Source organism: Rana temporaria, chromosome 1, assembly GCF_905171775.1.
Source record: "Rana temporaria chromosome 1, aRanTem1.1, whole genome shotgun sequence".
Taxonomy (NCBI): domain Eukaryota; kingdom Metazoa; phylum Chordata; class Amphibia; order Anura; family Ranidae; genus Rana; species Rana temporaria.
Window position 1 is genome coordinate 389,675,853 of NC_053489.1, and position 21,996 is coordinate 389,697,848.

At 47.5% G+C, this 21,996-nt stretch overlaps 1 protein-coding gene across 1 annotated transcript in view; it reads right to left on the bottom strand.

The window, feature by feature from the left end:
• LOC120912131 (MAP kinase-interacting serine/threonine-protein kinase 2-like) overlaps nt 1-21,996 on the bottom strand; it is a 237,520-nt gene that overhangs the window by 125,901 nt on the left and 89,623 nt on the right. Inside the window, 1 exon segment of the mRNA XM_040322579.1 lies at nt 4,288-4,389. Within this exon segment, the coding sequence (XP_040178513.1) occupies nt 4,288-4,389 (102 nt within the window).

Here is a 21,996-nt window from a genome sequence, read left to right on the forward strand (position 1 = left end):
ACATTTAGCGCTGCACTATTGTTCCACCATTTTTGCTACTTTGTTTGGTTGTGTGCTGGCTGCTTTTTTTCACTTATATGTTTGGTTTAGCGCAGTATTTTCCCCTTTTCTCACAAACCCTCCCAGTAACCATTGCCCATTCTTTCCTCCTCACAACAAAAGCGTAATTTCTGAACTTTTTATGGGGTCACAAAACCAAGTGCATATCATACGACTTCTTGCTCTGCCCAAGTAGCGAGGGTGAATTGGTGTCCCAGACCCCTTTAAATGTTTTTATGCGTTCCATATGTCACGCACATTCGATTGGGTCAGACAAGTAAGGGTGGGCCTGGAAAAAGATGTCGCCCCCTGTCTCTGCAGACGCTTCTGTGGCAGTCTAAGCCTCTCCCGCTAGAGGTGAAACAGCACCCTACGATTGGTACCATGGGAGTACTGGGCAAAACAGACTGCCTAGGTTCTGCTCCGCAGACATTTACTCTAATGTCTCCTATAATGGGTGCTCAAGAATTTATCCTGGGCTTGGAGGACATAAGATTCAAAAGATTTTCTTTTGACCAACCAATTCAGAATTTAGCTTTTTCTGATGGGAGGCAGATGGCAGTCCATTTCAGAGTTTCAGGCCATGATCCCCCCCCCCCCTTTTAAATTCATGGGGAGCCATGCAAATAGACCATTTCGTAAACACCAGAGTGAACCTTAGTAAAATTTCGTCGTTCAAGTAGCTTTGTTCACTTCCCCTATGTGTTGTATGCTCTCAATGTCTTACTCTCGGATTTCCAATCCACCTGATGAATTGTTCTTCCAGAAATGATAGCGAGATTTAGATATGGCCTTGACTTCTGCGCAGAGGGAACAGATCTTTACTTGTTTATTGGACGCCACTGTCCATAAACTTCTGATGGTATAGGACACCGGCAAGGTTAAATCAGATGTACCCAGCGGCAGATGCCGGTGTTGGAGAGGGTGTGAGCAAAGGGGTACATTTCTCCACTTGTGGTGGGAATGCCCCAGGATTAAAATATTCTGGGAAACAATTGCACCATGGATTGAGAGGTTGACCCCTACACCTATGGAGTTTACGCCCCTATTCCATGGAACGCCCGGCTCCATTAAAGCCTACAGGAAGACTATCATACCACACTTACTGAACGCAGCCAAATTATTAATCCCCAGATTTTGGAAACAGATTGCCTGCCCAACTGGAAAAAGGAGGTCAATCGGATAATGGAAGCCGAAAGGTGGATTCAAGTAGTGAAGGACAAAAAAGGGGAATTTGAGAAGACATGGCTGGATACAGTATGCACCTGAAATGGGCTGAGGATAAGACATGGAATGGGAAAGCAGGGGGTGTAGCAGACTCATAAAGGGACCCCAGTATAGTTGCTTATGGTTTTAGCTATAGAAGAATAAAGAGCCAAACCATGAACCTTGACCAGGATTGACTTATTTATGTTTTTCTTATTTTATTTTTTAATCCCCCCCCCCCTCTCTCATTGACCTCCCTTACAGTTTTTTACTGCTTTGATAGTGTGGAGTAAGATGTCTGCCCCTAATTAGGAGAGAGAAAAGGAGTTCAGTACCATTGAAATAGTGAGGGTAGGAATGGGAAGGGGGTGGAGGATAAGGAGTAGGGCACACACAGGAGAGGAGGGATATAAAGTAGAATCTGGACAGAGGCTGTACACGGTTTCTCTGGGGGGGGGGGAATTATGGGCTTGTCAGTTAAAGTTAGGGGAAGAGTAGGTTAGGAGGACCGCTTGAATGCAAACAAGGCGGAAGATATATTTTTATCACAAGGTCGCAAGGTATAATTATTTATTTTTAACACCATGGCCATTAGTGGCCTCTTATGAGGTCTTGGTAGAGGGGGGATTTATTTTTTCTTCTTGAGTTTGTTTGTTGTTACTCAAGTTGGGGAATTAGGCCATGAGGGCCGCCACACACAATTACGGGTGATTCACGAGGCACAAATTTATATTTAGATTGCGTTCGGCTTTTTCCGGCGTATATGAGGGGTAGCTAATGTTAAGTATGGCCGTCGTTCCCACGCCGAGTTTTGAAATTTTACGTCGTTTGCTTAAGTCGTTCGCGAATACGGCTGGACGTAATTTACGTTTGCACGTAATTTCAATGCACACTGGGATATTTTACGGATGGCGCATGCGCCGTTCAAATAAAACGTAAAAAACGCGGGGTCAACACAAATTTGAATAAAACACATCCCCTACATCCCCATTTGAATTACGTGGCCTTACGCCAAAACACACGTTACGCCGCCGTAACTAAGGGTTCAAGTTCTTTCTGAATAAAGAACTCGCGCCCAAAGTTAGAGCAGCGTAACGTATCTCAAATACGTTACGCCGGGCGGACAGATACGCCAATGTATCTGAATCCAGCCCCATGGCTATTAGTGGCCTCTTTGGAAGTAGGAAGGTTTTTTTTCCCTTTGCCTAAGTAGCATAGAAGGGCACAGTAGAACACACGATACAAGTAGAAGGAATGGAGTAGGTAGGGACAGAGCAGACTTACTCCACCGCAGCCAGAGATGGCGTGGACGGGGGGGGGGGGGGTTTTGAGCTATTAACCTTTTTCCCTTATTTTTTAGGCCCCCTTTTTTTCCCCATCTTTCTCTTTCTTCTTACTTTTTTTGTTTTCTCTTTCGGGGGAGGGGGGGTAGTGTAACTCATAAACTTTTGATAAGACAATTTTGTACCTAGTTCTTTCCTGCAATGTTCATTTGCGTATTTTATGTTAACTATGGAACAGAAGAATGTACAATGCTAAATGGAAAGTTGAAGTTGATAATAAAATAAAATAAATTGATTATTAGAAAAAAAAAAAAAGCAGAAACATCTCAAGGATGATCAGTGGAAACAGGATGCACCAGAGCTTATGTACGTGTGATTTTTTTATTTTTAATAAATTTGCAAATATTTTAAACAAACTTCTTTCACATTTTCATTATGGGGTATTGTTTGTAGAATTTTGTGGAAAATAAATGTAATCAATTTTGGAATAATGCTGCAACATAAAAACGTGAAGCGCTGTGAATACTTTCCAAAAGCACTGTATCTTTGGAGATCTGTTCAGAGACACTCCTGCTAAATATTACCCCATTCTCGAGACTTGGGTACAAGAGATCACTCCTGATACACTTGCTTAATGCAGCCAAGGTGTGCAAAAATGTGGAGTGCTGTCAGTTGGTCAATGGATAGCTGTGGTAATCGAGTTTAATGATATTAAACATCTAACAGCAGCTATGAAACATAAGGAGGAACAATTCCGTAAGACGTGGTAATATTGGCACAACGTTCAATGTTCGCAAGACTATGCTTCGTACCCGTATTCTCGGGTTGTACAGGAGGCTCCGGCCCAGTAATGATTAACTACTCTGTGCCTTTTGGCTTTCTGGGTGAGCACCAGTCCCTGCACCTTTCCTATTCTCTCACAAATTTTTCCCTGATCCTCATCCATGTTATAATTTAGGCAATTGGATTTTCTTCTCTTTCTCTTACCGAGAAAAAAAGAAACCTTCCAGTATTACTGTTATTAATCTGCCATGTTTGGCACACTGCTTTCTTTTGTACTGTACTATGTGCTTTGCTGAAGAGCTAAATAAAAACTATAAATGCAAAAAGAAAATATTTTTGACTCCTTTTAACTTGGTTCGCAGTATACTTTTGTAAAAAACAGACGCTTAGGCCTCGTACACACGATCAGTCCATCCGATGAGAACGGTCCGAAAGAAGCGGACTGATGGTGTGTAGGCGCGACGGACCATCGGTTGTGTAGGCGCGACGATTGTGTCAGAACCGATTGTGTCAGAACGCGGTGACGTAAAACACAACGACGTGCTGAAAAAAACGAAATTCAATGCTTCCAAGCATGCGTCGACTTGATTCTGAGCATGCACAGGTTTTTAACGGATGCTTTTGCATACTAACGATCGGTTCTGACCTATCGGTTAGGCGTCCATCGGTTTAATTTTAAAGCAAGTTCCTATTTTTTTGACCGAAGGTTAAATAACCGATGGGGCCCACACACGATCGGTTTGGACCGATGAAAACAGTCCATCAGACCATTCTCATCAGATGGACCGATCGTGTGTACGTGGCCTTACTGTGTTAAAGTACCACTATATATATATATATATATATATATATACACACACACACACACACACACACACACACACACACACACACACACACACACACACACACACAATTAATTTCAAATATGCGCGCACACACACTCAATGAAATGTATTTTAAATAAAATAATTACCTTCAAATCGTCCAGAAAAGCTGTCTGTTGCTCTACATCGCTTTTTCTTCTTTGTTCTCTTTTTGGCATCAGGAATATCAATGGGAGCACTAGATGGCAAATCTTTGGGAGGAACAAACAAAGTGTTTTTTTTTTTTTTTTTATATATAAGAAAGTCAAATATAGTGGTCTCTTCAAACTTGACAAACTATAAAACAAAACTAAAAAGACCAAATTGTGTCACATTAACCACTTAAGGACCACCCCATGTACATATACGTCCACAATATGGCACGTACAGGCACATGGGCGTATAGGTACGTCCTCGCCTATTAGCGGGTGGGGGGTCCGATCGGGACCCCCCCCGCTACATGCGGAGGTCGGGTCCGCTCGGGGAGCGATCCGGGACCACGGCGCGGCTATTTGTTTATAGCCGCTCCGTCGCGATCGCTCCCCGGAGCTGTAGAACGAGGAGAGCCGTGTGTAAACACGGCTTCCCCGTCCTTCACTATGGCGGCGCATCGATCGCGTCATTCCCTTTATAGGGAAGACACGATCGATGACGTCATTCCTACAGCCACACCCCCAAACAGTTGTAAACACATACTAGGTGCACCCTAACTCCTACAGCGCCACCTGTGGTTAACTCCCAAACTGCAACTGTCATTTTCACAATAAAGAATGCAATTTAAATGCATTTTTTGCTGTGAAAATGACAATGGTCCCAAAAATGTGTCAAAATTGTCCGAAGTGTCCGCCATAATGTCGCAGTCACGAAAAAAATTGCTGATCGCCGCCATTAGTAGTAAAAAAAAAAAAAAAAAAAAAATGCAATAAAACTATCCCCTATTTTGTAAACACTATAAATTTTGCGCAAACCAATCGATAAACGCTTATTGCGATTTTTTTTTTACTAAAAATAGGTAGAAGAATACGTATCGGCCTAAACTGAGGAAAAAAAATGTTTTTATATATGTTTTTGGGGGATATTTATTACAGCAAAAAGTAAAAAATATTGCTTTTTTTCAAAATTGTCGCTCTATTTTTGTTTATAGCGCAAAAACTAAAAACCGCAGATGTGATCAAATACCACCAAAAGAAAGCTCTATTTGTGGGGAAAAAAGGACGCCAATTTTGTTTGGGAGCCACGTCGCACGACCGCGCAATTGTCTGTTAAAGCGACGCAGTCCCGAACTGTAAAAACACCTTGGGTCTTTAGGCTGCATATTGGTCCGGGGCTTAAGTGGTTAACACAGTATTAAAACTAAAACCAAAAATGTAATATATTGCAGCAGTTTATTTTCTTTCGTTTTTTTCCCTCTGTTTTCACCTGGTGATTTGGTCAGTAACACACCTCCTATATTAGGCACCCTTGGACAGCAGCATCTGCGGTCCCTCGGTGGCCGTCTCGGCTCCTCCCCGCAAGAGCCAACTCCCTTCATGAGGGATTCCCACCATCCCTGTGCTGAGTCCCCGGGTCTGTACACCCGCTGTGCCCATTATGAGGGGTTCCCACCATCCCTGTGCTGAGTTCCCGGGTCTGTACACCCGCTGTGCCCATTATGAGGAGTTCCCACCATCCCTGTGCTGAGTTCCCAGGTCTCTACACCCGCTGTGCCCCATTATGAGGGGTTCCCACCATCCCTCTGCTGAGTTCCCGGGTCTGTACACCCGCTGTGCCCCATTATGAGGGGTTACCACCATCCCTGTGCTGAGTTCCCGGGTCTGTACACCCGCTGTGCCCCATTATGAGGGGTTCCCACCATCCCTGTGCTGAGTTCCCGGGTCTGTACCCCCCGCTGTGCCCCATTATGAGGAGTTCCCACCATCCCTGTGCTGAGTTCCCGGGTCTGTACACCCGATGTGCCCCATTATGAGGGGTTCCCACCACCCCTGTGCTGAGTTCCCAGGTCTGTACCCCCCGCTGTGCCCCATTATGAGGAGTTCCCACCATCCCTGTGCTGAGTTCCCGGGTCTGTACACCCGCTGTGCCCCATTATGAGGGGTTCCCACCATCCCTGTGCTGAGTTCCCGGGTCTGTACCCCCCGCTGTGCCCCATTATGAGGAGTTCCCACCATCCCTGTGCTGAGTTCCCAGGTCTCTACACCCGCTGTGCCCCATTATGAGGGGTTCCCACCATCCCTCTGCTGAGTTCCCGGGTCTGTACACCCGCTGTGCCCCATTATGAGGGGTTACCACCATCCCTGTGCTGAGTTCCCGGGTCTGTACACCCGCTGTGCCCCATTATGAGGGGTTCCCACCATCCCTGTGCTGAGTTCCCGGGTCTGTACCCCCCGCTGTGCCCCATTATGAGGGGTTCCCACCATCCCTGTGCTGAGTTCCCGGGTCTGTACCCCCCGCTGTGCCCCATTATGAGGAGTTCCCACCATCCCTGTGCTGAGTTCCCGGGTCTGTACACCCGCTGTGCCCCATTATGAGGGGTTCCCACCATCCATGTGCTGAGTTCCCAGGTCTGTACCCCCCGCTGTGCCCCATTATGAGGAGTTCCCACCATCCCTGTGCTGAGTTCCCGGGTCTGTACACCCGCTGTGCCCCATTATGAGGGGTTCCCACCATCCCTGTGCTGAGTTCCCGGGTCTGTACCCCCCGCTGTGCCCCATTATGAGGAGTTCCCACCATCCCTGTGCTGAGTTCCCGGGTCTGTACACCCGCTGTGCCCCATTATGAGGGGTTCCCACCATCCCTGTGCTGAGTTCCCAGGTCTGTACCCCCCGCTGTGCCCCATTATGAGGAGTTCCCACCATCCCTGTGCTGAGTTCCCGGGTCTGTACACCCGATGTGCCCCATTATGAGGGGTTCTCACCATCCCTGTGCTGAGTTCCCGGGTCTGTACACCCGATGTGCCCATTATGAGGAGTTCCCACCATCCCTGTGCTGAGTTCCCGGGTCTGTACACCCGCTGTGCCCCATTATGAGGGGTTCCCACCATCCCTGTGCTGAGTTCCCGGGTCTGTACCCCCCGCTGTGCCCCATTATGAGGAGTTCCCACCATCCCTGTGCTGAGTTCCCGGGTCTGTACACCCGCTGTGCCCCATTATGAGGGGTTCCCACCATCCATGTGCTGAGTTCCCAGGTCTGTACCCCCCGCTGTGCCCCATTATGAGGAGTTCCCACCATCCCTGTGCTGAGTTCCCGGGTCTGTACACCCGCTGTGCCCCATTATGAGGGGTTCCCACCATCCCTGTGCTGAGTTCCCGGGTCTGTACCCCCCGCTGTGCCCCATTATGAGGAGTTCCCACCATCCCTGTGCTGAGTTCCCGGGTCTGTACACCCGCTGTGCCCCATTATGAGGGGTTCCCACCATCCCTGTGCTGAGTTCCCAGGTCTGTACCCCCCGCTGTGCCCCATTATGAGGAGTTCCCACCATCCCTGTGCTGAGTTCCCGGGTCTGTACACCCGATGTGCCCCATTATGAGGGGTTCTCACCATCCCTGTGCTGAGTTCCCGGGTCTGTACACCCGATGTGCCCATTATGAGGAGTTCCCACCATCCCTGTGCCGAGTTCCTCCTGCTTCCTTCTTCCCCCAGCACAGCACATTGCTACCATAACATTGCCCACCGCATCGTCTCCGGCACAGCACCCCGCATCGGCCTCGGCACCCTGCATCGGCCTCGGCACCCCGCATCGACCTCGGCACCCCGCATCGGCCTCCCGCATCGACCTCGGCACCCCGCATCGGCCCCGGCACCCCGCATCGGCCCCGGCACCCCGCATTGGCCCCAGCACCCCGCATCGGCCCCTGTACCCCGAATCGGCCCCGGTACCCCGCATCGGCCCCGGCACAGCACCCCGCATCGGCCCCGGCACCCCGCATCGGCCCCTGTACCCCGCATCGGCCCCTGTACCCCGCATCGGCCCTGGCCCAGCACCCCGCATCGGCCCATGTACCCCGCATCGGCCCCGGCATAGCACCCCGCATCGGTACAGTGAGGGCACAGTTACGGGCACAGTGAGGGCACAGTTACGGGTGCAGTGAGGGCACAGTGAGGCAGCGTTGGGCACAGTGAGGGCACAGTTACGGGCACAGTTACGACAGCGTTGGGCACAGTTACGGGCACAGTGAGGGCACAGTTATGGGCACAGTTACGGGCACAGTGAGGCAGCGTTGGGCACAGTGTTGGGCACAGTTACGGGCACAGTGTTGGGCACAATGAGGGCACAGTTACGGGCACAGTGTTGGGCACAGTGAGGGCACAGTTACGGGCACAGTGTTGGGCACAGTCAGGGCACAGTGAGGGCAGCGTTGGGCACAGTTATGGCACAGGGCACAGTTACGGGCACAGTGAGGTCACAGTGAGGGCACAGTGTTGGGCACAGTGTTGGGCACAGTGAGGGCAGCGTTGGGCACAGTTACGGGCACAGTGTTGGGCAGAGTGAGGGGCACAGTAAGGGCAGCATTGGGCACAGTTACGGGCACAGTGGATGGCAAGCTCACTCTCCCACTAACTCTGTGACACCAGTGCAGAGTGGGGAGAGTTACAGATCATCAGGATGACAGAGGAGCGCATCTCTGATAGATCTGTATGTGAGAACACCCGCTCGTAGTACAGCCCCGCCTCCCTGCACTAGAATTGTAACACACCGTGCAGAGCGCGCTGTTTCTATGTACAGGGAGGCGGGGCTGTACTACGAGCGGGTGTTCTCACATACAGATCTATCAGAGATGCGCTCTGTCATCCTGATGATCTGTATCTCCGCAAATCGGAGACAGACGGCGGGCGGGTGGTGGAGGCGGGGGGGCGGTGCTAGCAGGGGGGAGTTGGAGAGGAGGAAGAGGACACCACCTCTATGGGCGGCACTGTCCTCCCTCCCGCCCCCCCGAGATTCAACTACTGTACGGCGGCGCTCGTTCAGCCCAGCCTCCTGGGATTGATGACACACATCACCCAGGAGGCATAGCAGCGCTGGATGCGGCGGAGAAGCCATCCGCCGCAACAGGAAGACAAACTCACAGGAATAAAACCGTGAGTTTGTCAAACAAAAAAAAAAAACATGCCAGTTCTATTTAAGGGGGCAGTGTTAATTAAAATGCAACAGGTTGAAAAATAGGGTGGAACTCCGCTTTAAGGTGAAAAAACAAAAATCTTTACAACCCCTTTAAATGGTTTGTCTCATCCATGTAAAACTGATATATTCTGCTGGAAAACTTTTGAAAAACAGACTTGCTGGCTGGATCACAAGATGAAAATAGAAGAAAGAAAGCCTAAAAAATATCACCCATAACTTTATGACCACTGACAAGTGAAAATTATTGATTATCTTGTTTCAATGGCATCTGAAAGTTGGCGGTTTATATTAGGCAGCGGGTAGACTTGATGTCCCTGAAGTTGATGTGTTTAAAACAGAAAAAAAATGTGCCTTGCTCTCTGCAGTGTATTGGGCCGCAGAACAGGCAGGGTGCCCATGTTGACCCGTGCCAAAAGCACCTACAATGGGTATGTGAGCATCAGGATTGGACCACAGAGCAATGAAAGAAGGAAGCCTGGTTTGATGCATCACATTTTTTTTTTTTTAACATTATGTGCATTGCATACCCAGGGAAGAAATGGCACCAGGATGAACTATAGGAAGAAGGAAAACTGGGCAGAGGCAGTGTTCTGCTGGGAAAACTTGGGTCCCGCCATTCATGTAGATGTCACTTGACACGTACCACCTACCTAAACACTATTGCTGACAAGGTACACCCTTTCTTGGAGACTTATGTCCTAATCGCAGTAACTTGTTTTAGCAGGATATTGCGCTCTACCACACTGCAAAAATGGTTCAAGAATGGTTCGAGGAACACAACGAGTTTGAGGTGTTGACTTGGCCTCCAAATTCTCCAGATCTCTATCTAATCATGCATCTGTGGAATGTGCTGGAAAAACAAGTTTGACCCATGGAGGCTCCAACTCGCAAAGCTTAAAGCATGGGTCTTCAAACTACGGGCCCTCCAGTTGTTCAGGAACTACAATTCCCATCATGCCTAGTCATGTCTGTGAATGTCAATGTGTTACAATGCCTCATGGGATGTGTAGTTCTACAACAGCTGGAGGGCAGTAGTTTGAGGATCCCTGGCTTAAAGGATCTTCTACATACTGCTTGGTGCCATATACTACAGAATACCTTCAGAGGTCTAGTGGCATCCATGCCTTAATGGGCCAGGGCTGTTTTGGATACCAAAAAGGGGGACCCTACTCAATATTAGATGGGTAGTCATAAAGTTAACGCTGATAGGTGTATATAATATATAGGTTTTTAGAATTTCACTTATGAAGGTATTGGTTCACATATAGGCAAGCTATGTGGTCATGGAAGTGTAAGTGGAATCATCAGCAATATGATGTCAGTAAAGAGCTGTATAAAGAAACACAGAACAAGTGGAAAAGTACAGAGGGCCAGATTCACAGCAGAGATACTCCGTCGTATCTCTCAGAGTATCTATGCGACTGATTCATAGAATCAGTTACGCATAGATAGCCCTTAGATCCGCCAGGTGTAATTGTTTTACACTGTCGGATCTTAGGATGCAATACCGCGGCCGCCGCTGGGTGGAGTTTGCGTCGTATTCCAGCGTCTGGTATGCAAATGAGGTTTTACGGCGATCCACGACGGTTTTTCGCGTTCGGTACGTCGTCGCTAGTCTAGTTTCCCGTCACAATTTTAGTCGTCGTTTTACCTGCCCTAACTCTACACAGCCCACGTATGGGCTGTTTAAAGTATGCCTGTCGTTCCCGCGTCGAAATTTAAAAATGTTTTTCTCTTGCGTAAGACGTCCGGGAATACGAAAGTACGCTACGCACGTCGCCGTTCGAAAAAATGACGTCACTTCGCGCAAAGCACGGCGGGAATTTCAAAACGGAGCATGCGCAGTAGGTCCGGCGCGGAAGCGCGCCTAATTTAAATGGCACACGCCCCTTTGAATTACGCGGGCTTACGCCAGAGGCCGCCGGCGTAAGTTTTCATGCAAGTGCTTGGTGAATCAGGCACTTGCGATGAAAACTTGCGGCGGTGTAACGTATCTACGATACGTTACGCCGCCCCAGTTCTATGTGAATCTGGCCCAGAAATACTTATTGAGCAATAAGGTAAATGGATACCAGTCTCCTAACCACTAGTAATACTGGGAGCTTGTGTACAGTACAATAATAGGATTTTTTATAACAGCTTACCTGTAAAATCCTTTTCTTAGAGTTCACCATGGGACACAGAGTCTAATGCCGCGTACACACGATCATTTTTCGGCATGTAGAAAAAACAGTGGGCCAGATTCACAAACAGCGGCGCAAATTAAGTTACTCCAAACGTATGTCGCAGAAAAGCAGATTCTTGCTAGGGCCATCACCCGATATGGGCGTTATTTGCATGGCCCTGAGAGCCGGAACACCCCCCCTGGCCAGGAGGAAGGCAATCATTCAAAAAAATTACTGATCAGATCAATGCGGCGGGGGGGGGGGGGGGAGACGAGGACCCCCAGTGGGATTCAAAAGAAGATAAACGATCTTAAGAGCCTGGTCCGTCACAAGATGGCCAAGATCAATGCCCATGCCACAGGCACTGGAGGAGGCCCACCCTGCTCCGTCAGGCTGACTGAGGCGGAATGGGCAGTGGCCCGGTGCTTCCACCCACAGCAGGTGGTGGGCCTGCCTGGCTTTCAATCTGATTCTCCTGTGAGGACAGGTAATGTTGGGGTTTTTCTTTTTTTTTTTACATATCTTTTATTTTGTTTTCTCCAATAAACAACACAAAATGTTACAACTGTGAATACATATTCCACACATTTTCATCTATCAGTACCTTTTTCCTAGTCCATCTTCGTTCATATCTCATCTTAATCTCCCTCCCTACCCAAAAACCCCCACCCCCCCAAGAAAAAAAAAAAAAAAAAACCCGATTATCTGATGATATATATGTGCCTAGATATTTTAATACCTTCCCCCATTTAAACCTAAAATTCTGTTTAATTATGTCCCCCATAGGTTCTGGTATCGCCACCTTCATTGCTTCAGATTTTGTGTTGTTTATTTTCAAATTAGATATTCTACCATATTCCTCCATTTCTCTTACGAGATTAGGGAGTGATACATGGGGATTGGTCACTGAAAAAAGCAGGTCATTTTGGGGTTTTTCTATCTGGTGATTAGCATGTGTGGGTGGGGGAAGGGAAGATGTGCCAAGTGTGTGGATTCTCCAACCTGTGAATGTTTTGTGTCCTCCACAGATGGCCAGGAGATTGCTGGGCCATCAGGCCAGGAGGTTGCTGGGCCATCAGGCCAGGCTGCTTCACCATCCCCAGGACAACAGGCTGCAGAATGGCAGGATTCCCCAGGGAAGGGGAGTGGCCACACCTCCCCTCATGAGGAGGTTGAGGGGGAGGAGGATGAGGGGGAGGAGGATGAGGGGGGTGGAGGCTGTGGATGAAGATATGGACATTGCCAGGGAAGTCCTTTTGGCCTTGGATGTTTCCCCCTGAGGCTACCCCTGAGGCTGGCAGCAGTCAGGCCACCATCAGGGGTAGCCCCTCCCACTCCTCCCCCAACAGGCCTCCACCCACAAGGGTCTCTCTCTCCCCTCCTCCCAGGCCACAAGACTTAGCTGCAGGCAGGATGGCGACCCAGAGGACCAGGGGGGTGGCCGAGGTTCTGCCGGCCAGTCTGCAGAGGGACAATGCCCGGCAGACCCGCCATCTGGGTCAGATCAAGCAGACTCTGACCCAGATAGAGGACAGCCTGGGTTCAATTAAGGAGTCAATCACTGATGTGGCCACAAACTCCTTGGCGGTCATCACATGCTTTTGTGACCTGCAGACCGCCACAACAGGCGTGGCCCAGGAGGTGAGTGCCCTGACCCAGGCTGTCCAGGACAACACCCGGGGCTGTCCAGGCCAATACGGCTGCCCTCACTCTCAGTCTGACCAGGATAGCAGTGGCCTTGGAGGGCAGGCCAGCAGGAGGGCAGTCACCAGGGGAGGCTCCTCCTTCCCCTGCTCACCCCCCCATGAGTCTCCTCCTTCCCCTGCTCACCCCCCCCCCCAGGAGTCGCCCCTGGTGGGCCGTGGCCGTGGGCGTCCCAGGCATAGCTCACGCCGCCGCCGTTAATTTTTGGGGTTACTTTTGATTTTTTTTTTTAGTATACTGTACTTATGATTTGTTTTATGTGTGTGAATGATGTGTAAATGTGGGGGTGGCATTCCTGATTAAATAAGGGTGTCACCCTCAGTTTTGGTGGAGTAGGGATCCCCAGGACCAGGGAGAAGTGATTCCAGGTCCATGTGAAAGGTGTATGAATGCACAGTGACATAATTGGAGCCGTGGCGTGGCGTTACTGCTCCCAAGTACCATTGGGGGTACTTGGATCTAATCCAATTAGATGTGCATGTGATGTGTCTGTGCTAGGGACCACAGTGGGTGTGCATGCATGCATTCTCATTGTGACATGATTAAGGTGTGTGTTTACTGTGCAAAGATGCATTCTGCGAGGCGTCTCCTGACTGCTGTTCCCTCAGAAGAGGGGGTACCCTCGGTTACTAAAGTCACTAGTATAGTTATGAGCATGGATACCCCTGGCATGTTGGCATACAGATTGTTGTCCTGCAAGTGTGTGTGCTCAGCTCTTCCTTAATGGTGTTGCTTTAGCTGACATTTAGGCTTCATTTCCACTGGCGTTTTTACAGCCACTTTTCTGAGCGTTTTTTACAGCTTAAAAACGCCTGTCCATGTTATTCTATGGCATCATGCCCACATAGGCGTTTTTGAGCTGCAAATGGCATAGGCGTTTTTGAGCTGTAAAAAAAACGCAGGGCCAGGGCGTTCTGAAGCTCCAGAGTAGAGCTGTAAAAACGCCAGACGTTAAACGCTCAAAAACGCGCGAAAACGCTCAAATGCTACCGCAGCATTTTTAAAGCTGCAGCTCACAAAAAATTGTAAAAACGTCAGTGGAAATGAAGCCTTACAAAAAAATTTGTAAAAACGCCAGTGGAAATGAAGCCTTACACGGCTGGTGTAAAATTAGGGCACCTTTTATAAAGTGTAATTTTACACCATGAAACTAACAGAAGCGCACAGGGCGTAATCTACGCCGCACACACTTAATTTTGTGGATCGCCTTATCTCCCTCATTTGCATCTTTGCCTATCAAAACAGCGGTGTGTCTAGCGTATTTTGCGTGCGAAGAAGCGCCAGTGTAATTATTTTAGGTAGGACGGAAAAATCTGGATTTCAGGCGTATCTCGTTTTGAGGATCAGGCGCAAAGATACGCGCGGCGCAAATTTCAATTACGCCGCGCATCTCGAGATAAGTCGGCGTAAGTGCTTTGTGAATCTGGCCCAGTTTTTCCAACTTCATCATTAAAACGACGTTGCCCACACACCATCGTTTTAAAAAAATGCTCTAGCAAAGCGCGGTGATGTACAACACGTACAATGGCACTATAAAGTGGAAGTTCCATGCGGATGACGCCACCCTTGGGGCTGCTTTAGCTGATTCACGCTTTTCTGTCTGTTACAGCATGATGAATGTGCTTACTCCATTACGAATGGTAGTTTTACCAGAAAGAGCACTCCAGTCTCATAACTTGCTTCTGAGCATGCGCAGGTTTTTAACGTCGTCTTAGCCCACACACGATCATTTTTTACAACCCGAAAAACAACATAGTTTAAAACGTCGTTAAAAAATGCAGCATGTTCGAAAAAAAAAATTGTTGTTTTTCAGAACCCGAAAAATGATGTGAAGCCCACACACGATCATTTTAAATGACGTTTTTTTAAAAACAACGTTTTTTTCATGCCGAAAAATGATCGTGTGTATGCGGCATAAGTCCTTACATAGTGGGTTGTATAGTTCACCAAAGGTGATAGGACACTGGCACAACCAATGAAGACAGGCTCCCCTCTATATAACCCCTCCCCTAAGGGAAGTACTTCAGTTTTGTAGCAAAGCAATACGTAACCCAGAAGAGGGGCGGGACCTCTGTGTCCCGTGGTGTACGCCAAGAAAAGGATTTTACAGGTAACCTGTTATAAAAAAAATCCTTATTTCTTTATCGTACACCACGGGACACACAGTCTAAGTCCTTACATAGTGGGACGTCCCAGAGCAATGCTCGATATGAGGGGAGGGAGACACAGATCAAGCAAACCGCCATGGACAAGAGACCCTATACCGCAGCTTGCAGCACACTACGCCCAAAGGCGGTATCCTCATGTCCTCTTACATCTATTTGGTAGAATTTGGTAAATGTATGGACTGAAAACCAAGTTACAGATCTGAGCCATCGAAGCCTGATGATGCACTGCCCATGAAGCACCTAACGTCCTGGTAGAGTGTGCCTTAACAGGAAAAGTAGGAAAACTATTTCTTGAACCATAAGTTTGAACAATCACTTGTCAAATCCATTTAGAAATAGTTGATTTTGATGCTGCCTGGCCCTTTTTGGGACCGTCTGGCAGAATAAATAAAACATCTGTTTTACGTATCTGGGCGGTCGCTCGCAGATACATCTTCATTGCTCGCACCACATCCAGAAAGTGCAATCATTTTTCTCCTGCTGACTGTGGCTCAGGAAAAAAAGAAGGCAAAACAATATCGTGATTTAAATGGAACGGCAAGACTACTTTAGGAAGAAAAGTAGGTTGGGGCCGTAATATGATTTTGTCTTAGTGACAAACTAAATACGGCTCTTTACAGGACAGAGCTGCTAGTTCAGATACTCTCCTAGCAGAGGAGATAGCAACTAAAAAAGCCAACTTCCGAGGATCAACGGGATATGACGGATAGGTTCAAAGGGCTGTTTCTGTAGGCCCGATAACACCAGATTTAAATCCCAGGGGCACAAGGGATGCTTGACTGGTGGATTTACCCGCAACACCCCCTGAATAAATGCCCTGACTAGGGCATGGGATTCCAAAAGTCTCTGAAAGAAAATAGAAAGAGCCGATATTCGACCCTTAATAGTACTGAGGGCTAACTTCATGTCTACCCCCAATTGACAGAAGGCCAGAATCCTACGGATGACATATTTTTGAGGGTTCCACTCTCTTGATTCACACCAGGAAACATATGCCTTCCAGATTCTATAATAAATGAGCCTGGAGGCCGGCTTCCTAGCATTAATGAGAGTGGAAAGAACCGGACCTGAAAGGCCCAGTTTCTTCAGTATGTAGGATTCAACAGCCAGACAGTCAAATTTATCTTCTGTAAGGAAGGGTGGAACACCGGACCTTGTGATAACAGGTCTTGGCGAAGCAGTAGAACCCAAGGTTTCCCCACCGCCTTCTTTACAATCTTGGTGTACCAGGAACTTCTGGGCCAAGTTGGGGCCACCAAAAGAACTGGTATTCCTTCCTGTTTGATTTTGCACAGAAGTCTCCGTAAAAAGTGGTACTGGAGGGAATGCATAGACCAGGGAAAACTGACCCCAGGGGATCATAAGTGCATCTGTTCCGTAGGGTAGAGGATCTACTGTCCTCGATACAAAATTGTCTAATTTCCTGTTGAACCTGGAAGCGAACAGGTCTATGTCCGGAGTTCCCCCATTTCCGGCACATATCCTGAAAGATGTCGGGGTGGAGAGACCACTCCCCGTGACAATAGCCGACGGCTCAGGTAATCCGCTTGCCAATTTTCCACTCCTGGGATGAAGATCGCAGAAATGCAAGAAACATCAGTTTCTGCCCATGCTAAAATCTTGCTCACTTCTTTCTGAGCATTCCGATTTGGGCTTCCTCCTTGGTGATTGATGTACGCCACAGCAGTAGCGTTGTCGGATTGAATACGAACCGGGTGACCCTGTAATCTGTGTGACCAGGTCAAGAGGACTAGGTATACCGCCCAAATCTCCAAAATGTTGATAGGGAGGCCCTTCTCAGACCTGGACCAAGTTCCTTGGGCTGAGGCTTATTCTAGAATTGCCCCCCAGCCCAACAGACTGGCATCCGTAGACACCACTTTCCAAATGACTGGAAGAAAGGATTTTCCTGTTCGTAAATTGTTGGTGCTTAACCACCAACTGAGACTTTGAAGCACCTCTGAGGACAGGTGCATTGGCCAATCCAAGGCCTGGATCTTTTTGTTCCAGGCAGTCAATTTACTGTTCTGAAGGAGTCTCGAATGAAACTGTGCATACGGGATGGCCTCGAAGGAGGCCACCATCTTCCCCAACAATTTCATGCAAAGACGAATTGATGGTTTCCCTTTTGCTCTGACCATGTGGACCAGATCTTTTAGGGATTCGATCTTTGGTTCCGGAAGGAATACCTTGGATTGGGCAGTGTCTAAGATCATGCCCAAATATTCCACCCTCCTCTGGGAGTGTATAGAGGATTTTTGGAAATTTAGGATCCAACCCAGATACTCTAGGTACTTTACCGTGCTGAGTACGCTGTAGTTTAACCGATTTCACTGATTGTTCTACCAGAAGGAGGTCATCTAAATAAGGCGTCACTGTTATGCCCTGCGTTCTTAGATTTGCTAGAAGCGGAGCCAGGACTTTTGTGAACACGCGAGGTGCTCGAAAGGCAGAGCCACAAACTGATAGTGTTGGTGTTCTACAGTGAACCTTAGATACTTTTGATGAGCGGGATGAATAGGTACGTGTAAATATGCATCCTTGATGTCTATTGATGCCAAGGAATCTGTACAGATTCACCGGATCGATCCGTCCGAACCCATCCCTCGCATGCGTCGTAATGATTCGACGCATGCGTGGATATCCTTATATGACAGCGTCGCGCACGTCGCCGCATTATCATCGCGGCGACGGCGCGACACGTCATCGCGATGGGATTTTGGCGCGGATTTCAATCCGATGGTGAGTACACTCCATCGGATCAAAATCCGTGGAAATCCTCAAGAGGATTTATCCGCGGATACGGTCCGGTGGACCGTATCCGCGGATAAATCCTCTCGTGTGTACTAGACCTTAGAGGAACTTCCTTGATTACTCCTTGAGACAGCAAGTGTTCTACTGCTTGGAAGAAGGATCTTCTTTTTAATGGATCCCTGGAGATATCTGAGTTTAGGAACCGATAAGGTGGGATTTCCCGGAATTCTATTTTGTACCCTAGGGATACTGTGGAAATTACCTATCTGTCCAATATTTCTGTTTGCCAAGCTGTTGAACTGCCGAAGCCGCCGCCCCCTTATGAAGGAGCGGGGGCGCCCCTTCATAGGGGAGCTTTAGTATTCAGTTTACCAGTCTTTTGGACCCATGTTTTTTTGCAACCTTGGTTTTGATTTTGGGACCAATGCCGCATACACAACCGTTTTTCGGGTTCTAAAAAATTACGTTTTTAAGGGTCTAGAAAAAAGGTTTTTTTTTCAACTTGATCATTAAAACGGCCTTACCTACACACGATCGTGAAAAAAAAATGCTCTAGCAAAGCGCGGTGACGTACAACGGCACTATAAAGGGGAAGTTCCATTCGGTTGGAGACACCCTTTGGGTTGCTTTTAGTTGACTTTGTGTTAGTAAAAGACGATTCACGCTTTTCTGTCTGTTACAGCGTGATGAATGTGCTTACTCCATTACGAACGGTAGTTTTACCAGAACAAGCGCTCCCGTCTCATAACTTGCTTCTGAGCACTCACGTTTTTTTTTACGTCAAAGCCCACACACGACCATTTTTTTACAACCTTAAAAACGACAATGTTAAAAACGTTGTGAAAAAATAGAGCATGTTCGAAAAAAACGTAATTTTTTAGAACCCGAAAAATGGTCGTGTGTACGCGCCATCAGGCTTTGTGCTCGAGTGAAAAGGCCGTCGCCACTGCTTGGAAGAAGAATTTCCAGGGAGCGGAGAGAGGGACCTTTTAAAACACAGGCGTTTTTTCTTTTTCTCTGGTAAAAGCGTAGTCTTACCACTTGAAATCTTTTGGATGCATTTATCTAGATCATCCCCAAAAAGTCGTAAAGTCGTTCCCCATGAAAGGGGAAACCAGCCAACAGCTTTTTACATGGAGCTTCCGCTGACCAATGCTTCAACCACAGAATTCTGCGCATATGCACCAATTGGAGCGCAAGGCGGGATGCCTGTTGGATAGAATCTCTCATGGCATCAACCGTAAAACACAAGGCCTTAGGTAGGTTCTCCAAAAGCTTAAGCTGGTCTGGAGGAAGGTCCTTGAGCTCGTTTTACCTGCTCCTTTAGGACCTGACATATACCAATGGCCGCCATGGCAGGTTGGGTTACTGCGCCGGCCAACACGAAGGAAGATTTAAGTAAAGATTCTAACTTTTTCTCAGAAAAATCTTTAAACACCTGAGCATTGTCCACAGGACAGTTCAGGTTTTTGTTTACACAAGAAATGGCTGCATCTACTGCCGGTAGTTTCCATTTTTTAATACATTTTTCCTCCATAGGATAAAGGACCTCAAATCGTCTTGAGGGGAAAATTATTTATCTGGATGTTGCCAGTCGGTGTAAATAAGATTTTCAAAGAAAGGATGAATCGGAAAGGAGCACGCAGCCTGCGGGGACTTTAACCACTTAAGCCCCGGACCATATTGCTGGTCAATGACCGGGTCACTTTTTGCGATTCGGCACTGCGTCGATTTAACTGACAATTGTGCGATGTGGCTCCCAAACAAAATTGGCGTCCTTTTTTCCCCACAAATAGAGCTTTCTTTTGGTGGTATTTGATCACCTCCTGCGGTTTTTAGTTTTTGCGCTATAAACAAAAATGCTTAAATTTAAAAAAAAATGAATATTTTTTACTTTTTGTTAATAAATATCCCATAAAAATATATAAAAAAAAAAAAATTCCTCAGTTTAGGCCGATACGTAATCTTTTACATATTTTTAGTAAAAAAAAACAAAAAAACGCAATAAGCGTTTATTGATTGGTTTGCGCAAAAGTTATAGTGTCTATAAAATAGGGGATAGTTTTATGGCATTTTTATTAATATTTTTTTTTTTTACTAGTAATGGCTGCGATCAGCGATTTTTATCGGTACTGCGACATTATGGCGGACACTTCAGACACTTTTGACACATTTTTGGGACCATTGGCATTTTTATAGCGATCAGTGCTATAAAAATGCATTGATTACTATAAAAATGCCACTGGCAGGGAAGGGGTTAACACTAGGGGCGAGGAAGGGGTTAATTATGTTCCCTGGGTGTGTTCTAACTGAAGGGGGGTGGGACTGACTAGGGGAAATGACTGATCGCTGTTCATACATTGTATGAACAGACGATAAGTCATTTCTCCCCCTGACAGGACCAGGAGCTGTGTGTTTACACACACAGCTCCCGGTTCTCGCTCTGTAACGAGCGATCGCGAGTGCCCGGCGTTGATCGCGCCCGCCGGGTACACGCATCGGCATCAGGGGCGAGTGCGCCCCTATTGGCTGAACGGCGAGATGACGTATACCTACGTGATCTCGCCCAGCGGAGCCGACCTGCCACCGTATAACTGTATAGCAGGAGATTCAGTTAACTCCACAGACGGCAACTTGAATGTGGAGCGTACAGCTTCAGCATAACACTGCACCTGCATTTTTTGAACCTGAGAAGCAAAAAAAGGGTCCTCTGATTCCCCTAATCCATCCAACTGCTCCTCATCCTTATCCTCTAAAGGCACCATATCATCCTTGGTTTCGAATATCCAATAAGATTCGCAACGGCTCAGTTAGAAATATTGAATATTAGTATGATATATCGGTGGAAGTTTCTTCCTTCTTTCCTCGGTTTACATATATCTTATTTTTATTTTTTCTATGCAGTCATCGACCAGTCTGTATGCATTGTCTTATTTGTGCCTCTGTTTTTAGGCATCTTAGCAATCCTAATCAGTGATCGGGCGCCTCCTTTTTTTGGTATTTAAGATGTTTATCTTGTATATGTGAGCCATGATTGGCCGTATCTTTCGGAGGGTCCGATTGGTTAACTGAATGGTTGCCATGACACCATATAAGCCATCATTAGCAGGACGTCTGCGTGTCTACCTGCCCCCGCGCTGAAAAAGTCCCGCCCACAGGATGTAACGTGTACGGGGGAGGAGCTACGTAGGACGTCACCCGGGATCGCCGCTGTTTGTTTACCTTCACATGGTTATGCTGCACGCTATATCAGCTGGCACTCACGGTTAGAGTGCTTTAACATGTGAGTTATTTTAAATGTTTACCTCAATAAACTGTCACAACAGAGAGCACTAGATTCCCTTCTTTTTGTTCCTATATGGTGGAGTACAACTGCTGGATTTGTGGTCATTTGTGACGTATACTGAGTCATCAATCATCCCTTTTGGCATGGTAAATCAGGATCCCTTTGTTGACTTTATGCCCTGTGACCTTTTACAAGCACAGTCACACTGACCTACCTCTATCCCCCTGAAGAGACCTCAGACTGTTTGCAGAGCCTGCAGCGGAGGAGAACGCTGTGCATTGAGCTACGTTCCTGACCTGTGAGTGGATTGAACTCCTACTCCCTCTAGTGGCGGTATGGTAAGACAGCCAATACTCAATATAATGGGGAAAGTTCTAAAATGTTTAGAACTTAGACCCTTTTTCCCCCCCACTTACCTTATCCATGCCGCAGGGCTGCTAAAGTTTTAGACAAAGCCAACCTTCACCCCTCACGTGGGTAGTGTTGTGCCAACCTTCAGGGATATGGGTTACTACCTAAAGGATACCTCTTCCCTGGGCTTTGTAAAAAAACTGCCAGTCTTTTACGCATTTTTAAATTTTGCGAACGTGCTGGATCCCAGAGCCCAGTCCTCCAAAGAGAGA